Source organism: Pristiophorus japonicus, chromosome 1 (genome assembly GCF_044704955.1).
Source record: "Pristiophorus japonicus isolate sPriJap1 chromosome 1, sPriJap1.hap1, whole genome shotgun sequence".
Lineage (NCBI taxonomy): Eukaryota > Metazoa > Chordata > Chondrichthyes > Pristiophoridae > Pristiophorus > Pristiophorus japonicus.
In genome coordinates, this window is record NC_091977.1 from 352,843,586 (window position 1) to 352,864,530 (window position 20,945).

At 42.8% G+C, this 20,945-nt stretch overlaps 1 protein-coding gene across 6 annotated transcripts in view; it reads left to right on the top strand.

Annotated features, from left to right (window-relative positions):
- taf2 (TAF2 RNA polymerase II, TATA box binding protein (TBP)-associated factor) overlaps positions 1 to 20,945 on the top strand; it is a 160,599-nt gene that overhangs the window by 93,517 nt on the left and 46,137 nt on the right. For all 6 annotated transcript variants that reach the window (XM_070890558.1, XM_070890569.1, XM_070890553.1 and 3 more), the window contains 3 exons: positions 239 to 349; positions 620 to 813; positions 6,742 to 6,881. In XM_070890558.1, coding sequence (XP_070746659.1) covers positions 239 to 349; positions 620 to 813; positions 6,742 to 6,881 — 445 coding nt within the window. The remainder of the gene's footprint in view (positions 1 to 238; positions 350 to 619; positions 814 to 6,741; positions 6,882 to 20,945) is intronic.

Sequence of the window (20,945 nt, forward strand, 5' to 3'; positions counted from 1 at the left end):
TTACAGGATATACCAAGTCAAGCCCACTCTGGCAGTTTTTTTTGTAGCTTTAAAGTTAATTTCATTTTTCTAAGCATATTCATCATTCACTTTATATTAAACAAATGAAATTGCACAGCGAATTACAATTCATGACTATAGCAGAAAATTGTTTCCGAAGGCCAGTAATTAGTCAGATTTTAGAAAAATATATACAGTACTTATGAAAGTTAACCAATGCATTTTACCTATTTCGCAGACTATGCCTGTTGCTATGGCGTTGCTGCGGGATGTCCATAACCAGTGTCCCAAGGAAGTATTGGCCTTTATTTTGGACCTAATCAAATATAATGACAACAGAAAGAACAAGGTAATTGCATCACCATAGCTTTCTTTTAAAATCTTGAGTTTTAGGATCTAAGATTATGACTTTAAAAAATCTTAATTCTCAGTTGTACTACCAATTGTGTTTCTGAGAAATATATTTTAGGTAAAAGTTGAGAAAAACATAAATATTTCCAAGCATTTTTTGAAATCCAGATGTGTTCAAAAAACAAAGTCCTTTGATTGTGGTACTCTGTCTCTTTTGAACCTGGTTTATTTTAATCATTGCTTTTAAAAATAATATTTTTCCTTTTAGTTTTCAGACAACTACTATCGTGCTGAACTTATAGATGCACTTGCAAACTCAGTGACACCTGCTATTAGCATCAATAATGAGGTTCGAACATTGGATAATCTCAACCCTGACATTCGACTAATTCTGGAGGAGATCACCAGATTTTTAAATATGGAGAAGCTGCTTCCAAGTTACAGAAATACAATAACTGTCAGGTACTACTTGATGAATATTTACAAATCCAAATTGACAGCATGTCAAGTGTGTGGGAGTCTTGTTCCTGAACATTAAGCTTCATTCAGCAGTAGTGACTTAGTGAAAATTGTAGTTATGCTTTATATCCATTCTTCTTTCATTTAAACAAAAGCTTTTGGATACACCAGACAGTCTGAATATTTTCTACTTTTTATCCCGACATTACTGGATTATCTGAAGAATCCTTAAAGACTATTGCACACCTCAAGTATTATGGCAGTAGTACTTCTGATCACCTTATTTTACAAAATTATTTTATCCTCTATAGCATGTATCTAAAAAATGTCAAATTCAGTTAAATAAAGAATAATGGGCACCTGGAAATAATTGCAGGCAAGTATTTAATTATTTGACAAAAAAAACAGGAGTGCAGCTCAAACAATTTATAACTCATCTAAACCCCAAGATTAGATTGCAGCGTTGAAATAGCTCCTATGTGTTTTTTCTGTTTTGTTCTGTGAACCTTTATTTGTATCCCTGAGCTACAGACCAGCTGTGATCAAAAAGGCAGGGGAAGACCCATTTCCAGGCCATCTCCAATGCTATACTCAGCCATTTTCCCCATGATATCACTTTGCTTCTGCTCAACCCCTCTCTATCCTCTGCTTGACATTTTCACATTGACACGCAAGTAAGATTATGGATTAGGGGTACTAAGCATATGTTTTACCACTCTGGCACATTTCCATCGACGGTGAGATGTGTGGTTATTATACCCTTCATTAGACTTGGTTCGGTTTTGTAATTTATTTCAACAGCAATTGTCAGTCCAAATATAATGTATACTTTCATGTTCCTGATATATGGCAGTATTAATAAAATTGTAGAGTTTACAGCAGAGAGGAGGCCGCTCAGCCCATCACACCTATGCAGGTAATAGCTGTTCAACTAGAGCTATCTCCTGTAATCCCATTTCGCTGTCTTTTTTCCATCTCTATTTCTTTTAAAATACTTACTCTTTTAAATGTATATTTTCCTTAATAGCTGCTAGTGATGAAGGATTCAATGTTTTAATAACCCACTGAATTTTTTTCTGACTTTGTCCTCCATTCACCCAGTGATCCTGAGTTTATGCCTCTTAACAATTTGCCAATTAATGAAAATAATATTTAACTATTTACCCTCTCGAAACATTGTGTATTCAAGCCTCCATGTATAACATTCAAAATGAGATTTGCCTTTGTGGCATTTTCTATCTATGCTAAGACCTTTTGAAGATCTCCATGTGTCTTCCCCACTAATATCTCTCTTCCTCCACTCTGTTAAGAAAGTTGCTATTTTGGGTATTCCTCCTTTTTATTCTTTGCAAAGTGTATTACTTAACATTTGTCTGTTTTAACTGCATCTGCCATCTATCTGCTCACTCAGCTAAGCTGTCTGTACTTTTACAATTTCCTTACTTTACCATGCCCTTTAATTTGGTATCCTCGACAAACCTCAGTATCATTAATTTTGTGTATATGTCAAAATCATGTATATAACTGGAAACAAAAGAAGTCTCAGCACAAATCAATGGGGCACACCACTAACCTTATCTTTCCAATCTGAAAGAATCATTATTTACACCAATTTTCTGTTTTCTGTGTCCTAGCCATCTCTTCATGCAGCTACTTTCCCTTTAATATCATGTCACTTGTAACCTCTTATCCATGCCATTTAAAAATGTATTGATAATATCGGCAACCCTGTTAAGCATCACCTCGATTTCAAAATTCTCATCCTTGTTTATAAATTTTTCCTCAAAAAAAAAAATCAACTAAATTAGTTGCGTTGAACTTGCTCGATACAGATTCATGTCGATGTCCCTGATTAGCTCATATCTTTCTAAATGTTCACTAATTTAGTCCATATTATGGACACTAGTAGAGGGTAAATTTTCCAATTGTGCATTCCCAGTATGGAACTTCACCCACCAGAGTGTACATATTGGGTTCGCCTATAAAACCAGTAATTTTCTATCTAATTTTAATGAAGATAACATTGTGGATTATGTGAGCACATTTTCCTGACATGCGGAGTTCCCAGTGGACGAGGCTCCATAATGTGAGTGCACAAGTTTTGTGTCTGCCTCTTGCAAAATTCCTTGTTCGAATCCCTTCAGTCCAGCATTCATGTTGCTTACAGCATCCAACCTATTCTGACCAAAGTCAAGAATTCCATCCTCTGTGACTGTGTCCATGATTAGTTATCCCTTCCTGTCCTCCTTGACCTCTCTGCAACCACTCGTTTCTCTTGCAGCGCCTCTCCCCATTGTCCAGCTCTGCGAGACTATGGTTTCACTCAGGCCTGTCTGAATGCAGCCAGTGCACCTGCAGCAGTGGCTTCTCCTTATAGTTGCACAGTCACCTCCAGAGTTCCTCAAGAATTATTTTTGGCCCCCTTTTCCCTTATCTAAGTACTTTTCCTCAAAGTCGGATTCTATCCGTAGCTCTCTACCACTTCCATCAACACCACTTCCATCAATGCCACGATCACCCTTGTGCTCGCTGACCTACATTGGCAACTTGGTTAAGCAACGCCTCAATTTCAAAATTCTCATCCTTGCTTACAAATCCCTCCCTTCAGCCTCACAACCCCACGAGATGTCTGCACTCCTCAAATTCTGCCCTCTTGTGCATCCCTGTTTATAACTGTTCAATCATTGGTGGCCGTGCCTTCAGCTGCCTGGGCCCTAAGCTCTGAAACGCCCTCCCGAAACCTCTCTACCTCTCTTTCCTCCTTTAAGACGCTCCTTAAAACCTAACTCTTTGACCAAGCTCTGCCGTATTTTCTTCTTGTGTGGCTTGGTGTCACATTTATTTGTTTTGTTTTATAACACTCCTGTGAAGCGCCTTGGGACGTTTTACTATGTTTACTATATAAATACAAGTTGTTGTTGTCATCTGACTGGCTGTCAGCCATCAAGTCATATATTCGTCAACATTTACTCCCATGGGGAATTAAAAAGCCATTGGCCTGGAATTTGCGATCCGTGGCGACGCAAAGGCATCGCTGCTGTCCCTGAAGTAAGCTTCACACAAAGAACTCATGATTTGTGTCGAAGTTTGGGATATCCGACATTTAATTCAAATCAATAGAGTTTAGTGGGATATCTCTTTGTGCGAGCTGCTATGACATCAACAAAATGTCTCATCATCATAGGTGGTCCCTCAAACAAGGATGACTTGCTTCCACATGAAATGGAATGAATTTGCAGATGTTTTAATGAGGGACCCGGTATTCCAGCCTTGAACTCGAGGGGTGGAAGATGCCTGTGCCTGGATTTTTTTTAACGTGTGGTGACCGTTGCACATCAGCCACCACATGGGCTTGACAGAGCTAGGCTTTTATGCAGTAGCAAGGGTTAACCAGGATGACTGCCGACCTGCTCTGCTGCACAGACCTAGTGCGCACACGTATCGCAGTGTAGGCTGACCCATGCTACCCCTGGGCCCTCGGCTCTTCTGGGCCCCGTACTCCATTTGCCGATTTCCCTGCCGCGCTCGCACCCCGCTCCCGCGCCCCTATCCCACACCCCGCTCGCGCTCTATGTCTAAGCAACCAATCAAAACACAGACTTCTCAGACAGCGAATCAGGATGTGGATAAGCTCTTAAAATTCAAACTATTTAAAAATGTTAGAGCAAAACAAAGATTGGGCTCTCACATGGGGAAAAGGCAAACCTGAAATAAAGATGAAAAACCTTCGCATTCTGATGAACCTAGTGATAAATTTCAGACTCCGCATCCTATAGACCTCTAACACCACTTTCATGTCTTCAACATTGTTCACCTCCACCCTACCTCAGTCCCATCATGCATCCACACTTTTTTGTAACCTCAAGACTTATTTTTTTCTCCAGTCTTCTCGTTGCTGGATTTCCATCCTCGACGTACATAAGTTCATTGTTCCGACTCACTGAGCTGCGTTGGCTCCCCTGTTTGCCAACACATTGAAGTTAAAATCCTTGTCCCGTCTTCAAATCTGTTTATAGCATTACTCACGCTATCTCTGCAATCTGTTCCAGCACTATAACCCTCACCCCTCCCTGCAACTCTGATTCTGGCCTTTGTTCATTCTTCTGCCCCACACTTCATCGGAGGGGTGGAGGCCCGGTCGCCTGGTCGGAGGCTCGCTGGGCGTCGTTGGGGATCAAGGATCGGGTGAGGTAAATGAGTCGACGCTGAGGAGGAGGCCGCCAAAGGCAGCGGGAGGGAAAAACAGTTCCAGGTCACCGCCGCAGGAGGCCTGGTCGTCGCTGGCAGTCCCCAGCGGCGGCAGACAGACCTCTCCTCCACAATGGCGTCTGGGCCTTCTCCACGACGGCTGGACCTCTCCTTCCTCACAGACGACCTCCTCTTCAACAACAACCGGGTCTCCTCTCCGACGACGGTGGTTGGCCTCCCCTCCTCCTTTAGCGACGACTGGAGCTCTCCTTCCCCACAGGTGACCTGACCTCTTCTACTCCTCCAGCACGTGGTGAGTATCATGGCTGTGACCCCCCCCTGCCCTCCCACTCTGAACCCCAGTGGGCCACTGACCCTTCCAGTGCCTGCCCCCAACCAAGCCTCGGACCACCTACCATCAAGGGCGCTACTCAACGCCGAGCCTGCGGCCAACATCTCGCCGTAGGCAACTAGGCTCATACAGCAGTGCCTTGTCTCCAGTTGTCTTGGACCCCCTTGCCACTGAATCAAGACCTTACTCAGCTAAGCCCTTGTGGTAGTCGGTGTGCAATGACCACCCCATGTTAAAAGAACTTATGCACAGGCATCTTCCGCTCCTCTAACATGAAGTTCTGGACCTGAAACGTCAGGACCCTCATGGACAACTCCAACAGCAAAAGGCCGAAACGCCACACCGCGAACTTAGATTCCACCATTGGCAGCAGTACCTTCAATCACCTTTCCCTCACTCTCTGGGACTCCTTCTCGACCTCCACCTCTTTCCACTTTTATAAAGCTTCTGAAAATCCACCTTTCTGATCAAGCTTTCGGTTACCTCTCATAATTCAACCAAACCATGCCTCGATAGTCATTCATGGCTTATCCAATTTTTTTTCCTGTTTTCCGCTCCTCACTAAGTGCATTGGGACATTTTCTAAAGGCGTATTATAAATGCAATTGTTGTTGCCACTTCAAATATAATGCACACACTGAAGGTGTCTAAAAGGAAATGATGTGACCAGACTGTGCACGTTGTATCCTGACAAGAATATCCTTAATAAATAGAAGCTGGTCTCAAAAAATGTGCTTTGGAGCTGAGGGCATTTAACAAAGACAGAATAATGATTGGCCGGTTGACTACTTCTGTATTAAATTGGAGGGGATGTTGGCTTCTATTGACATATGTTGTCCCACATTTCATTTGCTTTTAACATGTCCCTCAGCAATGTGGGAAATTGATCTATAGTCTTTTATTGAAAACAATACATGAAAAGTAATTAAATAGAACAAAGGTAATAACATTTTTACAACAGTCATGGAAACTACTGCTTATATTTTCTGTTGCTTTGACCAGTTAATATATATGGAACCTATTTAATTAGGCTTAATCCCTGTATTGTATTTCATTACATTTCTTTTAAAAAGAATCTCTCTCTCTCACCTTTGCTGACCATTTGCTGAGAGGATGGTTACATGATCACTGATGTCCCTCCAACTGACAGAAGATATATTTTAAGCAGTGTGAGCCAGACAATAGCAGTCCCTCTCTTGCCCTGAGATGGAAAGTATTGTTTTACCATGATTGGGAATAGAACACATTTTCCTGGCTCAAGCAAGTCCATTTGAGTGCTAAGTGGCTCTAGATACACAATAATAGTTTTTCATTCAGTCCAGTGTTGAACCACCAAGAGCACAGAGGCTTCAAGTTTTAAAAAAAGACTATCCCTCTTGTTTAATTTGCAGCTGCCTGAAAGCTATTCGGGTGCTACAGAAGAATGGCCATATTCCTAGTGATCCATCACTCTTCAAATCATATGCAGAATATGGACACTTTGTTGACGTTCGCATTGCAGCTTTGGAAGCAGTTGTGGATTATACGCAAGGTATGATCTTGATGTGTGGATACCTAAGAATTTTAATATGGTGTGATGTTCTACCTCTTCCCCTCCCCTACACAAAATATGACAAACATTTTACAATGGAGAAGTTTACTAGTCCTTTATTCAATTATCACATGATTTTATCAGCTAATCACAAGACAGAAATCTGAATCTGTGATTGTGACTTGTGTACGTGTATATTATATTTAATAAACAAAAATATTGTGTAGGGCCCTAATTCTTTTCCACTCAAATCTTCTCCCACCAACCTCTTCTGTGCTCACCATTCACGACCACCAAATTCTCTAATTTTTCTTAAAACTTTCACTACATCCTGTCACTTGGCTATTACCACTCACTTGTCATTAGCATTTTTCTCACTCCCTGCCACCAACACTTCTGCAGCTCCAATGTTGCCTCTTCCCAAATGTTTTATTCCACTGCACAACTCTCACTAAATTCCCCAGCGTCCATCTTTCAAGTATCACATTCAACTTCAAGCTTGCATTCCAATCAGCAGAGAAACAAACACACATAAAAACATCTCAATATTTTTAGTATGATTGATATACTATTATTACAAATTACATAAATAATTTATACACTTTGCATAATTTTTTTTATTTTACCTAAGCTTTTATATCTATAATGCATTAGTATTGTGTGTGTCATGCACTTCCTTTCAGTATCGCACGCACTTCCTATAATTTTCTTTTTACAGTACACTTATTGTTACAAACCAGTGTATACTCCAACTCACCATAATGCCATGAGTGATCTACACGCACACTTCATACAAACATTACATGAGTACCTTTTAATGTTTTATTTCATATAATTCACAATTTATTTTAACTCCAATTCTTTTTATTCATAAAACTCTGCAATTGTGTATCTCTCAATGTACAATTTCATGTAATTCTTCAATTGCATTTATTTCAATGTAATTTCTCTACTATTTGATCTATAAAAGAAAGTTAAGACATTCTTGCATTTATATAGCGCCTTTCGTGACTTCGGGATGCCCCAAAGCACTTTACAGCTAGTGAAGTACTTTTGTAGTGTAGTCACTGTTGTAGTTTAGGAAATGCGGCAGTCAATTTGCGTGCAGCAAGTTCCCACAGGCTCCATTGCGATAATGACCAGTGATGTTGATTGAGCGATAAATATTGGCCAGGACACTGGGGAGAACTCCCCAGCTCTTCTTCGAAATTGTGCCCTACAATCTTTTATTTCCACCCGAGGGAGCAGACTCTCAGTTTAACGTCTCATCCGAAAGATGGCACCTCCAACAGTGCAGCACTCCCTCACTACTGCAGTGGAGTGTCAACCTTGATTTTGGTGCTCAAGTCTCTGTAGTGGGTCTTGAACCCATAACCTTTGACTCTGAGGCGAGAGTGCTACCAACTGAGCCACTTAAACTATGCCACCAAAATAATGCATTCTCCATTGCAACATATACTCCTAATTGAGCACCTTCTCCAACTTCTTGTGAGCAATACTGCAAAAGATCCACAACAAATTACAAAAAGGATATAGAAGCATTGGAGAGAGAGTGCAAAATGATTTACAAAAATAATGCTAAAACTAAGTGTACAATTATCAGGAAAGACTTGAGATTTTAAAACTCTTTTAAACAATTTTTATCTTGATTAAACTTAAATGCATAGCACACCATTTTGATGTGCCTGATATTCATCTTTTTCTCCGATGTTGAGTTTCTGACCTTGAGCTTTCCTCTGAGGAGGCACCAAGTGCATGGCAGGTCCTTGCACAATTGAAGGAGAGCCATTCCTAGCCAGTCGCATGCACTTGCTAGCAGCTAGATTCAGAACAACACTGGCAGATATGTTGTTTATCCAGCACAGTCAGGGATTTAGTGCATGGTACAGTGAGATCAGAAAATGGAAATGCTTTTTTAAAAAACATGCTGCATGTGATGTATTTTTACGTAAAATTTCACGGCACAGGAACAGGCCATTCAGCCTGAAGTTCGTTTTTTAAGTTATAAATAAAATATTTATAGTCACTGAAGAATATCTGCAGTATTCGTGAACGAGTAAAAGAAAATGTTTAATTAGATGACTATAAAAGAAAGATTATATACCTTATGCAGCTTGCATTTTCTTCCAGGAAGGTCTGTATATGTTCTTTGCTGAGAAAAATCACTGTAGGGACAACTTCCTTTTTAAGACATTTCTAATCTTTGATGAAGTGACTCGCATGCCTTATTTAATTTTAGCTCCACGCCTGAGCCACAACCTGATTAGACTCTAGTTGCTATAAACCCTGAGGGCATGATGGGGCGAAGACACGTTGGGCTCAAGTTTTGGACCCCCGCTAGAATGGCACACATCGGCGAGGCCCACCTAATTTGTAGAACAAAATTTGCGCTGAATACTTAACTCGCGATTCTCCGATATCTGTAGGCCCGTTTCCAGCTCGGCACAGCGCAGCAGGAGCTGCTGGGGGCGGAGCTACAGCCCTGCGATTAAAACAGTGCTGGCAGCTGCGCGCGTGCGCAGTAGCTCCTGGCCCTCCCAGTGCGTCCTGTCTCTGGTCGACAACCCTATCCCTGTCTGAAGGGACGTCGCCCATATCCCGGGCCGAGTGGCCTGACACCTCTTACATCGTCGGCGGCAGGGCCCGCCCTCCTGACATCTTGCTGGGGGCGGGCCCTGCCTGAAGTCCTCCGTGGAGGCCCGGCTTCAACGGCGGCGGCGGGGCCCGCCCGCCCGGCACCTCGCTGGGGACGGGCCCCGCCCGAGGTGTCGGCGCCGGCGGCCCGGCATCTTCTATGTGTGAGCATCACCCGAAGTGTCGTTGGTGACGGCGGGGCCTGCCCGCCCAGCATCTCGCTGGTTGTGGGCCCCCGCCTGAAGTCCTGGGCGGCGACCAGGCCCGCCTGACCGGCATCTCTTGGGGGTCTCCCAATGCTGCAGTAGGTGAGTGGAAACTTAATTTTTTATTTATTGATTTTTTTTAAATGAATTTTTAAAATTTTTTGGGGGGTTGATTTATTGATTTATTTATCATTTATTATTGATGATGGCTCTTTATTTGTAAAAGTGAGGTGTTTAATGTTGTAAACTTCCCTTCCCGCCCCCCATCTCTCATTCCCTACGTCTGATTTATAAGTGTAGGCAAGGTTTTTCTGAGCGTACAAAAATCTACACTTACTCCATTCTGGAATAAGTTTTCGCTGTCTAAACTTGCAAAACAGGTGTAAGTGGCTGGACACGTCCCCTTTTGGGAAAAAAAATCTGTTCTAAAATGAAACTATTCTAACTCACTAGAACTGGAGCAAACTAAATGCCGAGAATTGCAATTTCTAAGATGCTCCATTCTAAACTAGTTGCTCCAAAAAAATAGGAGCAACTCAGGCCGAAACTTGAGCCTGTTATGTGGTGATGCTTCTGAGATGAAAAATTAAGATTCTACATAAATCTTTCTTCGATGCTACATGTCTTCTACACACTTCTGAAGATGATAAGATATTGAGACTTTAAAATGAGGAGGGAGAATCTTCTGGCGAACAAGGGGTAGTGACCATCGGGATACTCCTACTGGAAGTATAGTTATTGCTTGGTGTAAAATCTAAAGAATAGAATAAAAGTTAAGCATATTCTATGTAGCTAGTTTACAAATGCAAAGCTCACCAAGTTTATTTTGACAGCAACTCCCCACCCACAAAAGACAAAAGCAGCAAGATCATGGGGGCACCATCGCTTCCAAATACCCCTCCAAGTGGCAAAACATCCTGCCTTGGAAGTATATTATCCTTTCCTTCATTGCCACTGGTTTCAAATCTTGAAATTCCCAACTTACCACCATTGTGGAATGATAATCAGTGCAATGGCTGCAGCGGTTCAAGGAGAAGGCCCACTACCTTCTCAGGGCACCTAGGGATGGACAATAAATCTGACTTTTCCAGCATTGTCTGTATCCTAAAAACAAATATAAAAATTAAAGTACAAATAAGAAAAATTAAGATGCCCATGAAGCTGCCCTTTTTTTATAAAATTTGGAAATTCCTTGTCTTTAAAGCGATGCATTCAACAAACCAATTAGCAAATCATATTTTAATGATGGACTCTCTGTATGACTTGTGACCATAAGAGATAAACAACTGTGGAGATTTGAAAAGATCAACTTAACGGGCCCAAGTTTCCACATGATTTGCACCTGATTTTTAGGAGCAACTGGTGGAGAACGGACTATCTTAGAAATCGCAATTCTCCACATTTTTTTTTCTGCAGTTCTAGTCAGGTAGAACAGTTCTACTTTGGAACATAATTTTTTCTTCAAAAGGGGGCGTGTCCGGCCACTGACGTCTGATTTCAAAGTTTCCACAGTGAAAACGTACTCCAAACTAAGTGAAGATTTTTGTAGAACTGAAAAAACCTGTTCTACACATTAAAAAATCAGGCGCAGGTTACAAATTAGGCGTCCGGAATGAGGTGAGGGGGGGACGGGAACTCATTAAATTCTACAGTAAATCCTTATTTATACTTCTACAAATATTATACAAATAAATCCAACCTGAATAAACATTTATAAGCAAAGAAAAGATTAAAATAAACCATCTTCCTACCTGTGTGAAAGTGCTTCAGGCACGGAGAATGCTGCAGTCAGCCTGAAGCGCCCATTCTTCCCGCAGAGGGGGGAGAGGAGGCGCCTGTTCTTTCCCGCGGGGGGGTGGGAGGCGCCCGTTCTTCCCGTGGGGGGGGGTAGGAGGCGCCCGTTCTTCCCGCGGGGGGTGGGGTAGGAGGCGCCCGTTCTTCCTGCGGGGGGAAGGGAGGGAAGAGGAGGCGCCCGTTCTTCCCGCGGGGGGGGTAGGAGGCGCCCGTTCTTCCCGCGGGCGGGGGGGGGGGGGGGAAGGAGGCGCCCGTTCTTCCCGCGGGGGGGGGGGGGAGGAGACAGTGAGAAGGCTGCAAGTGCTGATGGCAATGTGCTTTTATTAAAAAAATGTTCAAAAATTAAACAGCTACAAAGAACTACAAAAATGGCCGAGTGCCAATATTTTTTTCACACTAAGCATGCGCGAACGCTTCAACGCGCACGCGCAGCGTTGCCGGCAGGAAAAAAACGAATTTAAGTAGTACCCGCCCCCTCCCACTTACAAAATCGGCGTGAGTGTAGGCTCCGCCCCCCTGGGCGCTGCGCTAGGCAGACAAGGAGCTGCAGAACACTCCAGAATCGCGAGGTTTTTTTTAGGCGCGAAAAACGGGCGCCCAGCTCGGAGGGGCGCCCGTTTTTTATCGTGTGGAAACTTGGGCGCAACATTTCTAAGGCTCTGAGTGTCCTTGTAGTGATGGTGATAAGTTGTGAATTCCAAGATTTTTACCCAGTGACAAAGACTTAGCGGGATTGACAGGGTAGCTGCTGAAAGGCTGTTTCCCCTGGCTGAAGAGCCTCGAACTGCGGGTCATGGTCTCAGGATAAGTAGTTGGTCATTTAGGACTGCGATGAAGAGAAAATTCTTCACCGAGGGATGTGAATCTTTGGAATTCTCTACCCCAAAGGGCTGCGAATGCTTAGTCGTTGAGTATATTCAAGACCGAGATCAATACGATTTTTGGACACTAAGGTATATGGGGATAGGGTGGGAAACTGGAATTGTTGTCGAAGATCAGTCATGATCTTGAATGGCAGAACAGACTCGAGGGGCTGTATAGCCTACTCCTATATCTATTTCTTGCGTTCTTATGAAGACACTGTTCTATTTCAGATCCATAAGGAATTAGATAAAAATTAGGATGACTGATGTTCAGGCTTTCTCCCAACGTTTGTGCACACAGCAAATAGGCAATTTCCATAATCATAGTCTCCTATGAACTGAAGTCTGTGTCCTTATACTTGCTGTGACTGTTGGTATTGTATCCAGGATTAACAGTCCCACTTTATTGTGCCGTCGATCCTGATGCTCTTATCCTTTTTAAATGTCAGACTAAGGTACACAAGCTAACACCAAGAGTCAGATTTATTTAAAGGTTGAATAATAGAACACAAACAGTAGAACACAAGTTACTGTAAGTGCAGTACATAAAGCAATAAGGGTAGAGTCAGTCCGCAAGTAATTAAAGTACCCTATTCAGAACGCATTATTGCATAGCCTGATCAGTGACAGGACTTTTGGAGGAAAGTCTTTCTCAGACCTTGATGTGAAGTTGGGTCTGGATAAAGTGAATTTCCAAGCAACCAAATTCAGATTTTTAAGTCGAAGTAAATTTGAGTAATCAGACCTGGAGATTATTTCAGGTTACAGCCATGCCTTTGATATCAGCGCTCATGCCTTGTACAGTTAGTATCATCTTTCTGTAAATATCTCTTTAGAGAGAGCAGAGTAATTAAATCACCGTTTTACAATCGATTAACATAATAGTTTCTGACAGCATAACACTGCTACTATTATGTTAATCGGGTACAATACAGATCCTGAAAATTGTGGATACAGGAAAGTGGGCCTCTGGAGGGGGAGAGAGGCCCAGGCTGTTCTGGTTTAACAAGGCTGAACTTGTGGATATCAAGATTGATGGCTTAATGATATAATTAGGGAAAGGCTGCTGAGATACAAACAACAATGGGCGTTGATACAATTGACAGTCGAGTTGGAATGGATGAACAGAGCCAGCAAAGGTGACTGGTTTCAGGACAGGCTAGGTGTACTAGATTTTGATTTGATCTGTGTTGAGCAGGACGTCCAACAGCACCAGATGATCCTTTGAACATCCTTGGTGTTTGACCCCGAGCTGAGCTTCCGACCACTTATCTGCGCCACCACTAAGATGGCCTACTTCCACCTCCATAACATCGCCCGTCTCCGCCCCTGCCTCAGGTCATCTGCTGCTGAAATCCTCATCCATGCCTTTGTTACCTCTGGACTTGACTATTCCAATGCACTCCTGGTTGGCTTCCCATCTTCCACCCACCATAAACTTTATCTAAAACTCTGCTGCCATGTCCCGTTCACTCATCACCCCTGTACTTGCTGACCTACATTGGCACCTGGTTGAGCAATGCCTTGATTTTAAAATTCTCATCTTGTTTTCAAATCCCTCAATGGCCTCACCCCTCCCAATCTCTATAACCACCTGCAGCCCTCCAACCCTCCAAGATATCTGCGCTCCTCCAATTCTGGCCTCTTGCACATCCCTCATTTTAATGGCTCCACCACTGGTAGCCATGCCTTCCAACTGCCGAGGACGTGAGCTCTGGAATTCTGTCCCTAAACCTCTCCGGCAAGCTCCTAGTTTACGATGCTTATTAAAACCTACCAGCTATTTACAATATACATTAATGATTTAGATGAAGGAATTGAGTGTAACTTCTCCAAGTTTACAGATGACACTAAGCTAGGTGGTGATGTGAGCTGTGAGAAGGATGTTAAGAGGCTGCAGGATGACTTGGACAGGTTAGGTGAGTGGGCAAATGCATGGCAGATGCAGTATAATGTGGATAAATGTGAGGTTATTCACTTTGGGGGCAAAAAAATGAAGGCAGAATATTATCTGAATGGCGGCAGATTAGGAAAAGGGGAGCAACGAGACCTGGTACATCATGGTACATCAGTCATTGAAAGTTGGCATGCAGGTACAGCAGGTGGTGAAGAAGGCAAATGATATGTTAGCCTTCATTTGAGTATAGGAGCAGGGAGATCTTACTGCAGTTGTACAAGGCCTTGGTGAGGCCACACCTGGAATATTGTGTTCAGTTTTAGTCTCCTAATCTGAGGAAGGACGTTCTTGCTATTGAGGGAGTGTAGCGAAGGTTCACCAGACTGATTCCCGGGATGGCAGGACTGACATATGAGGAGAGACTAGATCGACTGGGCCTGTATTCACTGGAGTTTAGAAGGATGAGAGGGGATCTCATAGAAACATATAAAATTCTGACAAGACTGGACAGGTTAGATGCAGGAAGAATGTTCCCGATGTTGGAGAAGTCCAGAAACAGGGGACATAGTCTAAGGATAAGGGGTAGGCCATTTAGGACTGAGATGAGGAGAAACTTCTTCACTCAGAGTTGTTAACCTGTGGAATTCCCTACTGCAGAGTTGTTGATGCCAGTTCATTGGATATATTCAAGATGGAGTTAGAAATGGCCCTTACGGGGTATGGAGAGAAAGCAGGAAAGGGGTACTGAGGTGAATGATCAGCCATGATTTTCTTGAATGGTGGTGCAGGCTCGAATGACCTACTCCTGCACCTATTTTCTATGTCTATGTTTACCTCTATGACCAAGCTTTTTGACATCTTCCCTAATATCTCCTTGTCAAATTTTGTTTGATACCGCTGCTGTGAAGCTCACTGGGACGTGTACTACGTTAAAGCTGCTATATAAATGCAAGTTGTTATTGTCTGTTCTCCTTTCTAGATTTTCTGCCACCTTTAATTTTTGGAGCCACATCAAGATGTGGGAATGAGTCAGATGGTCCCATTAGCTGTGTCACAAGAACACAAGAAATAGAAGCACGAGTAGGTCATTTGACCCCTTGAGCCTGCTCTGCCATTTAATAAGATCATGGCTGATCTGATCATGGACTCCGTTCCACTTCCCTGCCGGCTCCCCATAACCCTTTATTCCCTTATCGCTCAAAAATCTGTCTATCTCTGCCTTAAACAAAGACCTAGCCTTCACAGCTCTCTGGGGCAGCGAATTCCACAGATTTACGACCCTCTGAGAGAACAAATTCCTCCTCATCTCAGTTTTAAATGGGTGGCTCCTTATTCTGAGACTATGCCTCCTAGTTCTAGTTTCCCCCATGAGTGGAAATATACTCTCTGCATCCATCTTGTCCAGTCCTCTCATTGGCCCTGAAATTCCGGTTGACCTCTTCTCGTGGGCATATGACCTAAAAACAGAAAAAAGTTGCGCACTTGCCTGCTGCTGCTGCGCCCATCCGAACTTCCGAGCCTGAGGCCTCTGTTGACTGCGCGTGCGCGTGGAGACGTGCGCAGGCCGGGATCTGGAGACAGCAGCCAATCAGGTACAGTATAATAGCAATAGGAGTTCCGTAAGTACGGAGCTCCTATTACTATGAATGAGAATCCCCCCCTCAAACACCCAAAACACAATTAAAAAAATTAGAAAATAAAGTACACGTTTAACATTCATTTAAATTAAAGTTGTTAAAAAAAATAGTTTGCCGACTTTTTAAAAAGTTTTTTTAATTAAGCCTTAAAATAAACTTACCATAGTGGGGAGGGGTTTTAAAAATAAAATGTGTTTTTATAACTTTATTTTTGAACACTTGTGCCTGCAAAAGTAGGCTTTATACCTGCTTTTTCAGGCGCAAGATTTTAAAGGCCATTTACAGGGCAAGATATTCGTAAGTATCGGAAATCTTGCCCTGCAAGTGTCCTCGCTCCTGATCTGCGGATGATCTGTCAAGCCAGAAACTTGACAGATCGAAAAAGCTGGTTTTCAGTGCATGCGCGTTGCGCGCTGAAAACGGGCTTTTCTGGTGCCTTCCCGGGTCCATAGAAACTTCTTGGGACCCGGGACATCGGAATTTCAGGGCACTATCTTGTATGTTTCGATAAGATCACCTCTCATTCTTCTGAACTCCAGTGAGTATAGACCCAACTTACTCAATCTATCTTCATAAGTCAATCCCCTCATCTCCAGAATCAACCGAGTGAACCTTCTCTGAACAGCTTCCAATACAAGTATATCCTTCCTTAAATATGGAGACCGAAACTGCACGCAGTACTCCAAGTGTGGCCTCGCCAATACCTTGTACAGTTGTAGCAGGACTTCTCTGCTTTTATACTCTATCCCCCTTGCAATAAAGGCCAACATTCCATTTGACTTCCTGATTACTTGCTGTACCTGCATACTCACTTTTTGTGTTTCATGCACAAGGACTCTCAGGTCCCTCTGTACTGGAACACTTTGCAATTTTTCTCCATTTAAATTATTATCTGCTTTTCTATTTTTTTCTGCCAAAGTGGATAACCTCACATTTTCCTACATTATACTCCATCTGCCAAATTTTTGGCCATTCACTTAGCCTGTCTATATCCCTTTGCAGATTTTTTGTATCCTCCTCACAATTTGCTTTCCCACCCATCTTTGTGTCATAAGCAAATTTGGTTACATTACACTTTGTCCCTTCATCCAAATCATTAATATAGATTGTAAATAGTTGAGGCCCCAGCACCAATCCCTGCGGCACCCCACTAATTACTGTTTGCCAACTGGGAAATTACCTGTTTATCCCGACTCTCTTTTCTGTTAGCCAATCCTCAATCCATGCTAATGTATTACCCTCAACCCTGTGAACTTTTATCTTGTGTAGTAACCTTTTATGCGGCACCTTATTGAATGCCTTTCTGGAAGTCCGAATACACCACATCCATTGGGTCCCCCTTATCCATCCTGCTCGTTGCATCCTCTAAGAACTCCATCAAATTTGTCAAACATGATTTCCCTTTCATAAAATCATGCTGACTCTGATTGAATTATGCTTTTCCAAATGTCCTGCTACTACTTCCTTAATAATGGACTCCAGTATTTTCCCAATGACAGATGTTAGGCTAACTGGTCTATAGTTTCCTGCTTTCTGTCTGCCTCCTTTTTTAAACAGGGGTATTACATTTGCAGTTTTCCAATCCGCAGAATCCAGGGAATTTTGGTAGATTACAACCAATGCATCCACTATTTCTGCAGCCACTTCTTTAAGGACCCTAGGATGCAAGCCATCAGGTCCAGGGGACTTGTCTGCTTTTAATCCCATTATTCTACTGAGTACTACTTCATTAGTGATGGTGATTGTATTAAGTTCCTCCCTCCCTATAGCTCCTTGATTATCCCCTAATGGGATGTTTTTAGTGTCTTCTACTGTGAAGACCGATACAAAGTATTTGTTCAAAGTCTCTGCCATTTCCCAGTTCCCCATTATTAATTCCTCAGTCTCATCCTCCAGGGGACCAACATTTACTTTAGCTCCTCTTTTCCTTTTTATGTACCTGTACAAACTCTTACTATCTGTTTTTATATTTTGTGCTAGTTTACTTTCATATTCTATCTTTCCTTTCCATTATTTTTTTAGTCATTCTGTGCTGGCTTTTAAAAGTTTCCCAATCCTTTGGCCTCCCACTAGTCTTGGCCACATTGTATGCCCTTGTTTTCAATTTGATACCACCCCTTATTTCCTGAGTTAGCCACGGATGATTATCCCTTCTCTTACAGCCTTTCCTTCTCATTGGGATATATTTTTGTTGCAAGTTATTAAATATCTCCTTAAATGTCTGCCACTGCTCATCAATCGTCCCACTCTGTAATCTATTTTCCCTTTCCACTTTAGCCAACTCTGCCTTCATACCATTGTAATCTCCTTTATTTAAGCTTAGGACACTGGTTACAGATCCAACTTTCTCACCCTCCAACTGAATTTGAAATTCAACTATGTTATGGTCACTCATTCCTAGAGGATCCTTTACTTGGAGATTGTTTATTACTTCTGTCTCATTCCACAGTACCAGATCTAAGTTAGCCTGCTCTAGTAGAGGTCATGAGGGTAATCTCTGTGTGGAGGCAGAAGATGTTGGTATGGTTCTTAATGAATACTTTGCGCCTGTTTTCATAAAGGAAAAGGGCAATGCAGATACTGCTATCGAGAAGGAGTGTGAAATTCTGGATGAATTAAACATAGTGAGACAGGAGGTATTAAGGGCTTTAGCAGCTTTGAAAGTAGATAAGTCCCCAGGCCCAGATGAAATGCATCCCAGGCTGTTGAGTGAAGTAAAAGAGGAAATAGCAGAGGCTTTGACCATCATTTTTCAGTCCTCTTTGGATTTGGGCATGGTGCCGGAGGACTGCTAATGTTTAAGAAGGGAGAAAGGGATAGGCCGAGTAATTACAGGCCTGTCTGCCTAACGTCAGTGGTGGGAAAATTATTGGAAATAAATCCTGACAGACAGGATAAATCTACATTTGGAAAGGCAAGGATTAATTAGGGACAGTCACCAAGGATTTGATAAGGGAAGATCGTGTTTGACTCACCTGATTGAATTTTTTGAGGAGGTAACCAGGAGGGTCGATGAGGATAGTGCGTATGATGTAGTGTATATGGACTTTAACAAAGCTTTTGATAAGGTCCCACATGGTAGACTGGTCATCTAGGTTAAAGCCCATGGGATCCAAGGCAAAAAGGCAAGTTGGATCCAAAATTGGCTTAGAGGTAGGAAGCAAAGGGTAATGGTTGATGGCTGTTTTTGTGACTGGAAGGATGTTTCCAGTGGGGTTCCGCAGGGTTCAGTACTGGGTTCCTTGCTCTTTGTGGTATATATCAATGATCTAGATTTGAATATAGGGAGTATGATTAAGAAGTTTGCAGATGACACTAAAATTGGCTGTGTGGTTGATAATGAAGAGGAAAGTCATGGGCTGCAGGGGGATATCAATCTACTGGTCAGGTGGGCAGAGCAGTGGCAAATGGAATTTAATTCGGAGAAGTGTGAGGTAATGCACTTTGGGAGGGCTAATAAGGAAAGGGTATACACATTAAGCGGTAGGCCACTTAATAGTGTAGATGAACAAAGGGACCTTGGAGTGCTTGTCCACAGATCCCTGAAAGTAGCAGGCCAAGTGGATAAGGTGGTTAAGAAGGCATACGGAATGCTTGCCTTTATTGGTCGAGGCATAGAATACAAGAGCAGGGAGGTTATGCTTAAATTGTATAATACGCTGGCTAGGCTACAGCTGGAGTACTGCATGCAGTTCTGGTCGCCGTATTATAGGAAGGATGTGATTGCACTAGAGGGTGCAGAGGAGATTTACTAGAATGCTGCCTGGAATGGAGAATCTTGGCTATGAAGACAGATTGGATAGGCTGGGTTTGTTCTCCTTGGAACAGAGGAGGCTGAGAGGAGAATCTCATTGAGGTGTACTTAATTTTGAGGGGCCTGGATATAGTGGATAGCAAGGGCCTATTTGCCTTGGAGGGGTCAATTACGAGGCGACATAGTTTTAAGGTGGTTGGTGGAAGGTTTAGAGGGGATTTGATGGGAGGCGTCTTCACGCAGAGGGTTGTGGGGGTCTGGAATTCACTGCCTGGAAGGGTGGTGAATGCAGAAACCCTCACCACATTTAAAAGGTGCTTGGATGGGCACTTGAAGTGTCGTAACCTGCAGAGTTACGGACCTCAAGCTGGGTAAGTAGGATTAGACTGGATAACCTCTTGTTGGCTGGCGTAGATATGATGGTAATTACTGCAGTGAATCAAATACGGCCAGGGTGATGATCTGGACTAGTTTCAATGGCCTGGATGGGTCGGAGAGGAATTTTCCCAGATTTCTTTTTCCTCAATTGGCCTGGATTTTTATTTGGTTTTTGCCTCTCCCAGGAGATCACATGGCTTTGGGGTTGGGGTGGGAGTGTAGAATGTTTCGGTGCAAGGTGTGTCGCAGTTGTGTGGGGCGGACTGGTTGGGCTGGGTGCTCGTTACCTTTTGCCATTGTTCCTTGTTCATGGGTTTATATGTAATCTTCAGGGCTGCTAACCGAGGGCCGTGTGGCTCTTTGTCTGCTGGCGCGGACACGATGGGCCAAAATGGCCTCCTTCTGCGCTGTAGATTGCTATGTTTCTATGTTTTCTATCCTCCCTGGCTGGTTCCGCAACATACTGTTCAAGGAAACTAACCCGGATACACTATGAACTCTTCCTCAAGAATACCCTGGCCAATTTGCTTTGTCCAAACAACGTGAAGGTTAAAATCTCCCATGCTTTTTGCCATTCTTTTTTACAACTCTCCATTATTTCTTGATTTATACTCCGTTCAACAGTGTAGCTACTGTTAGGGGGCCGATAGACTATGCCCACCAGCAACTTTTTCCCCTTATTATTCCTTATCTCCACCCAAACCGATTCAACATCTTGATCTTCAAAGCCAAGTGTCAGTACCCTTATGGATAAATCTGTTTTGGGAATATAACTGACATATAGCAGGATTGAATACTATGAGGTTTAATAGGCATTTGAAGGACGTGTATAGTGTCCTTTGCTTTAAAAGAGAAACCCTTTAAGAAAATAGCAGTGTCATGCATTTATATAAGGTAACAA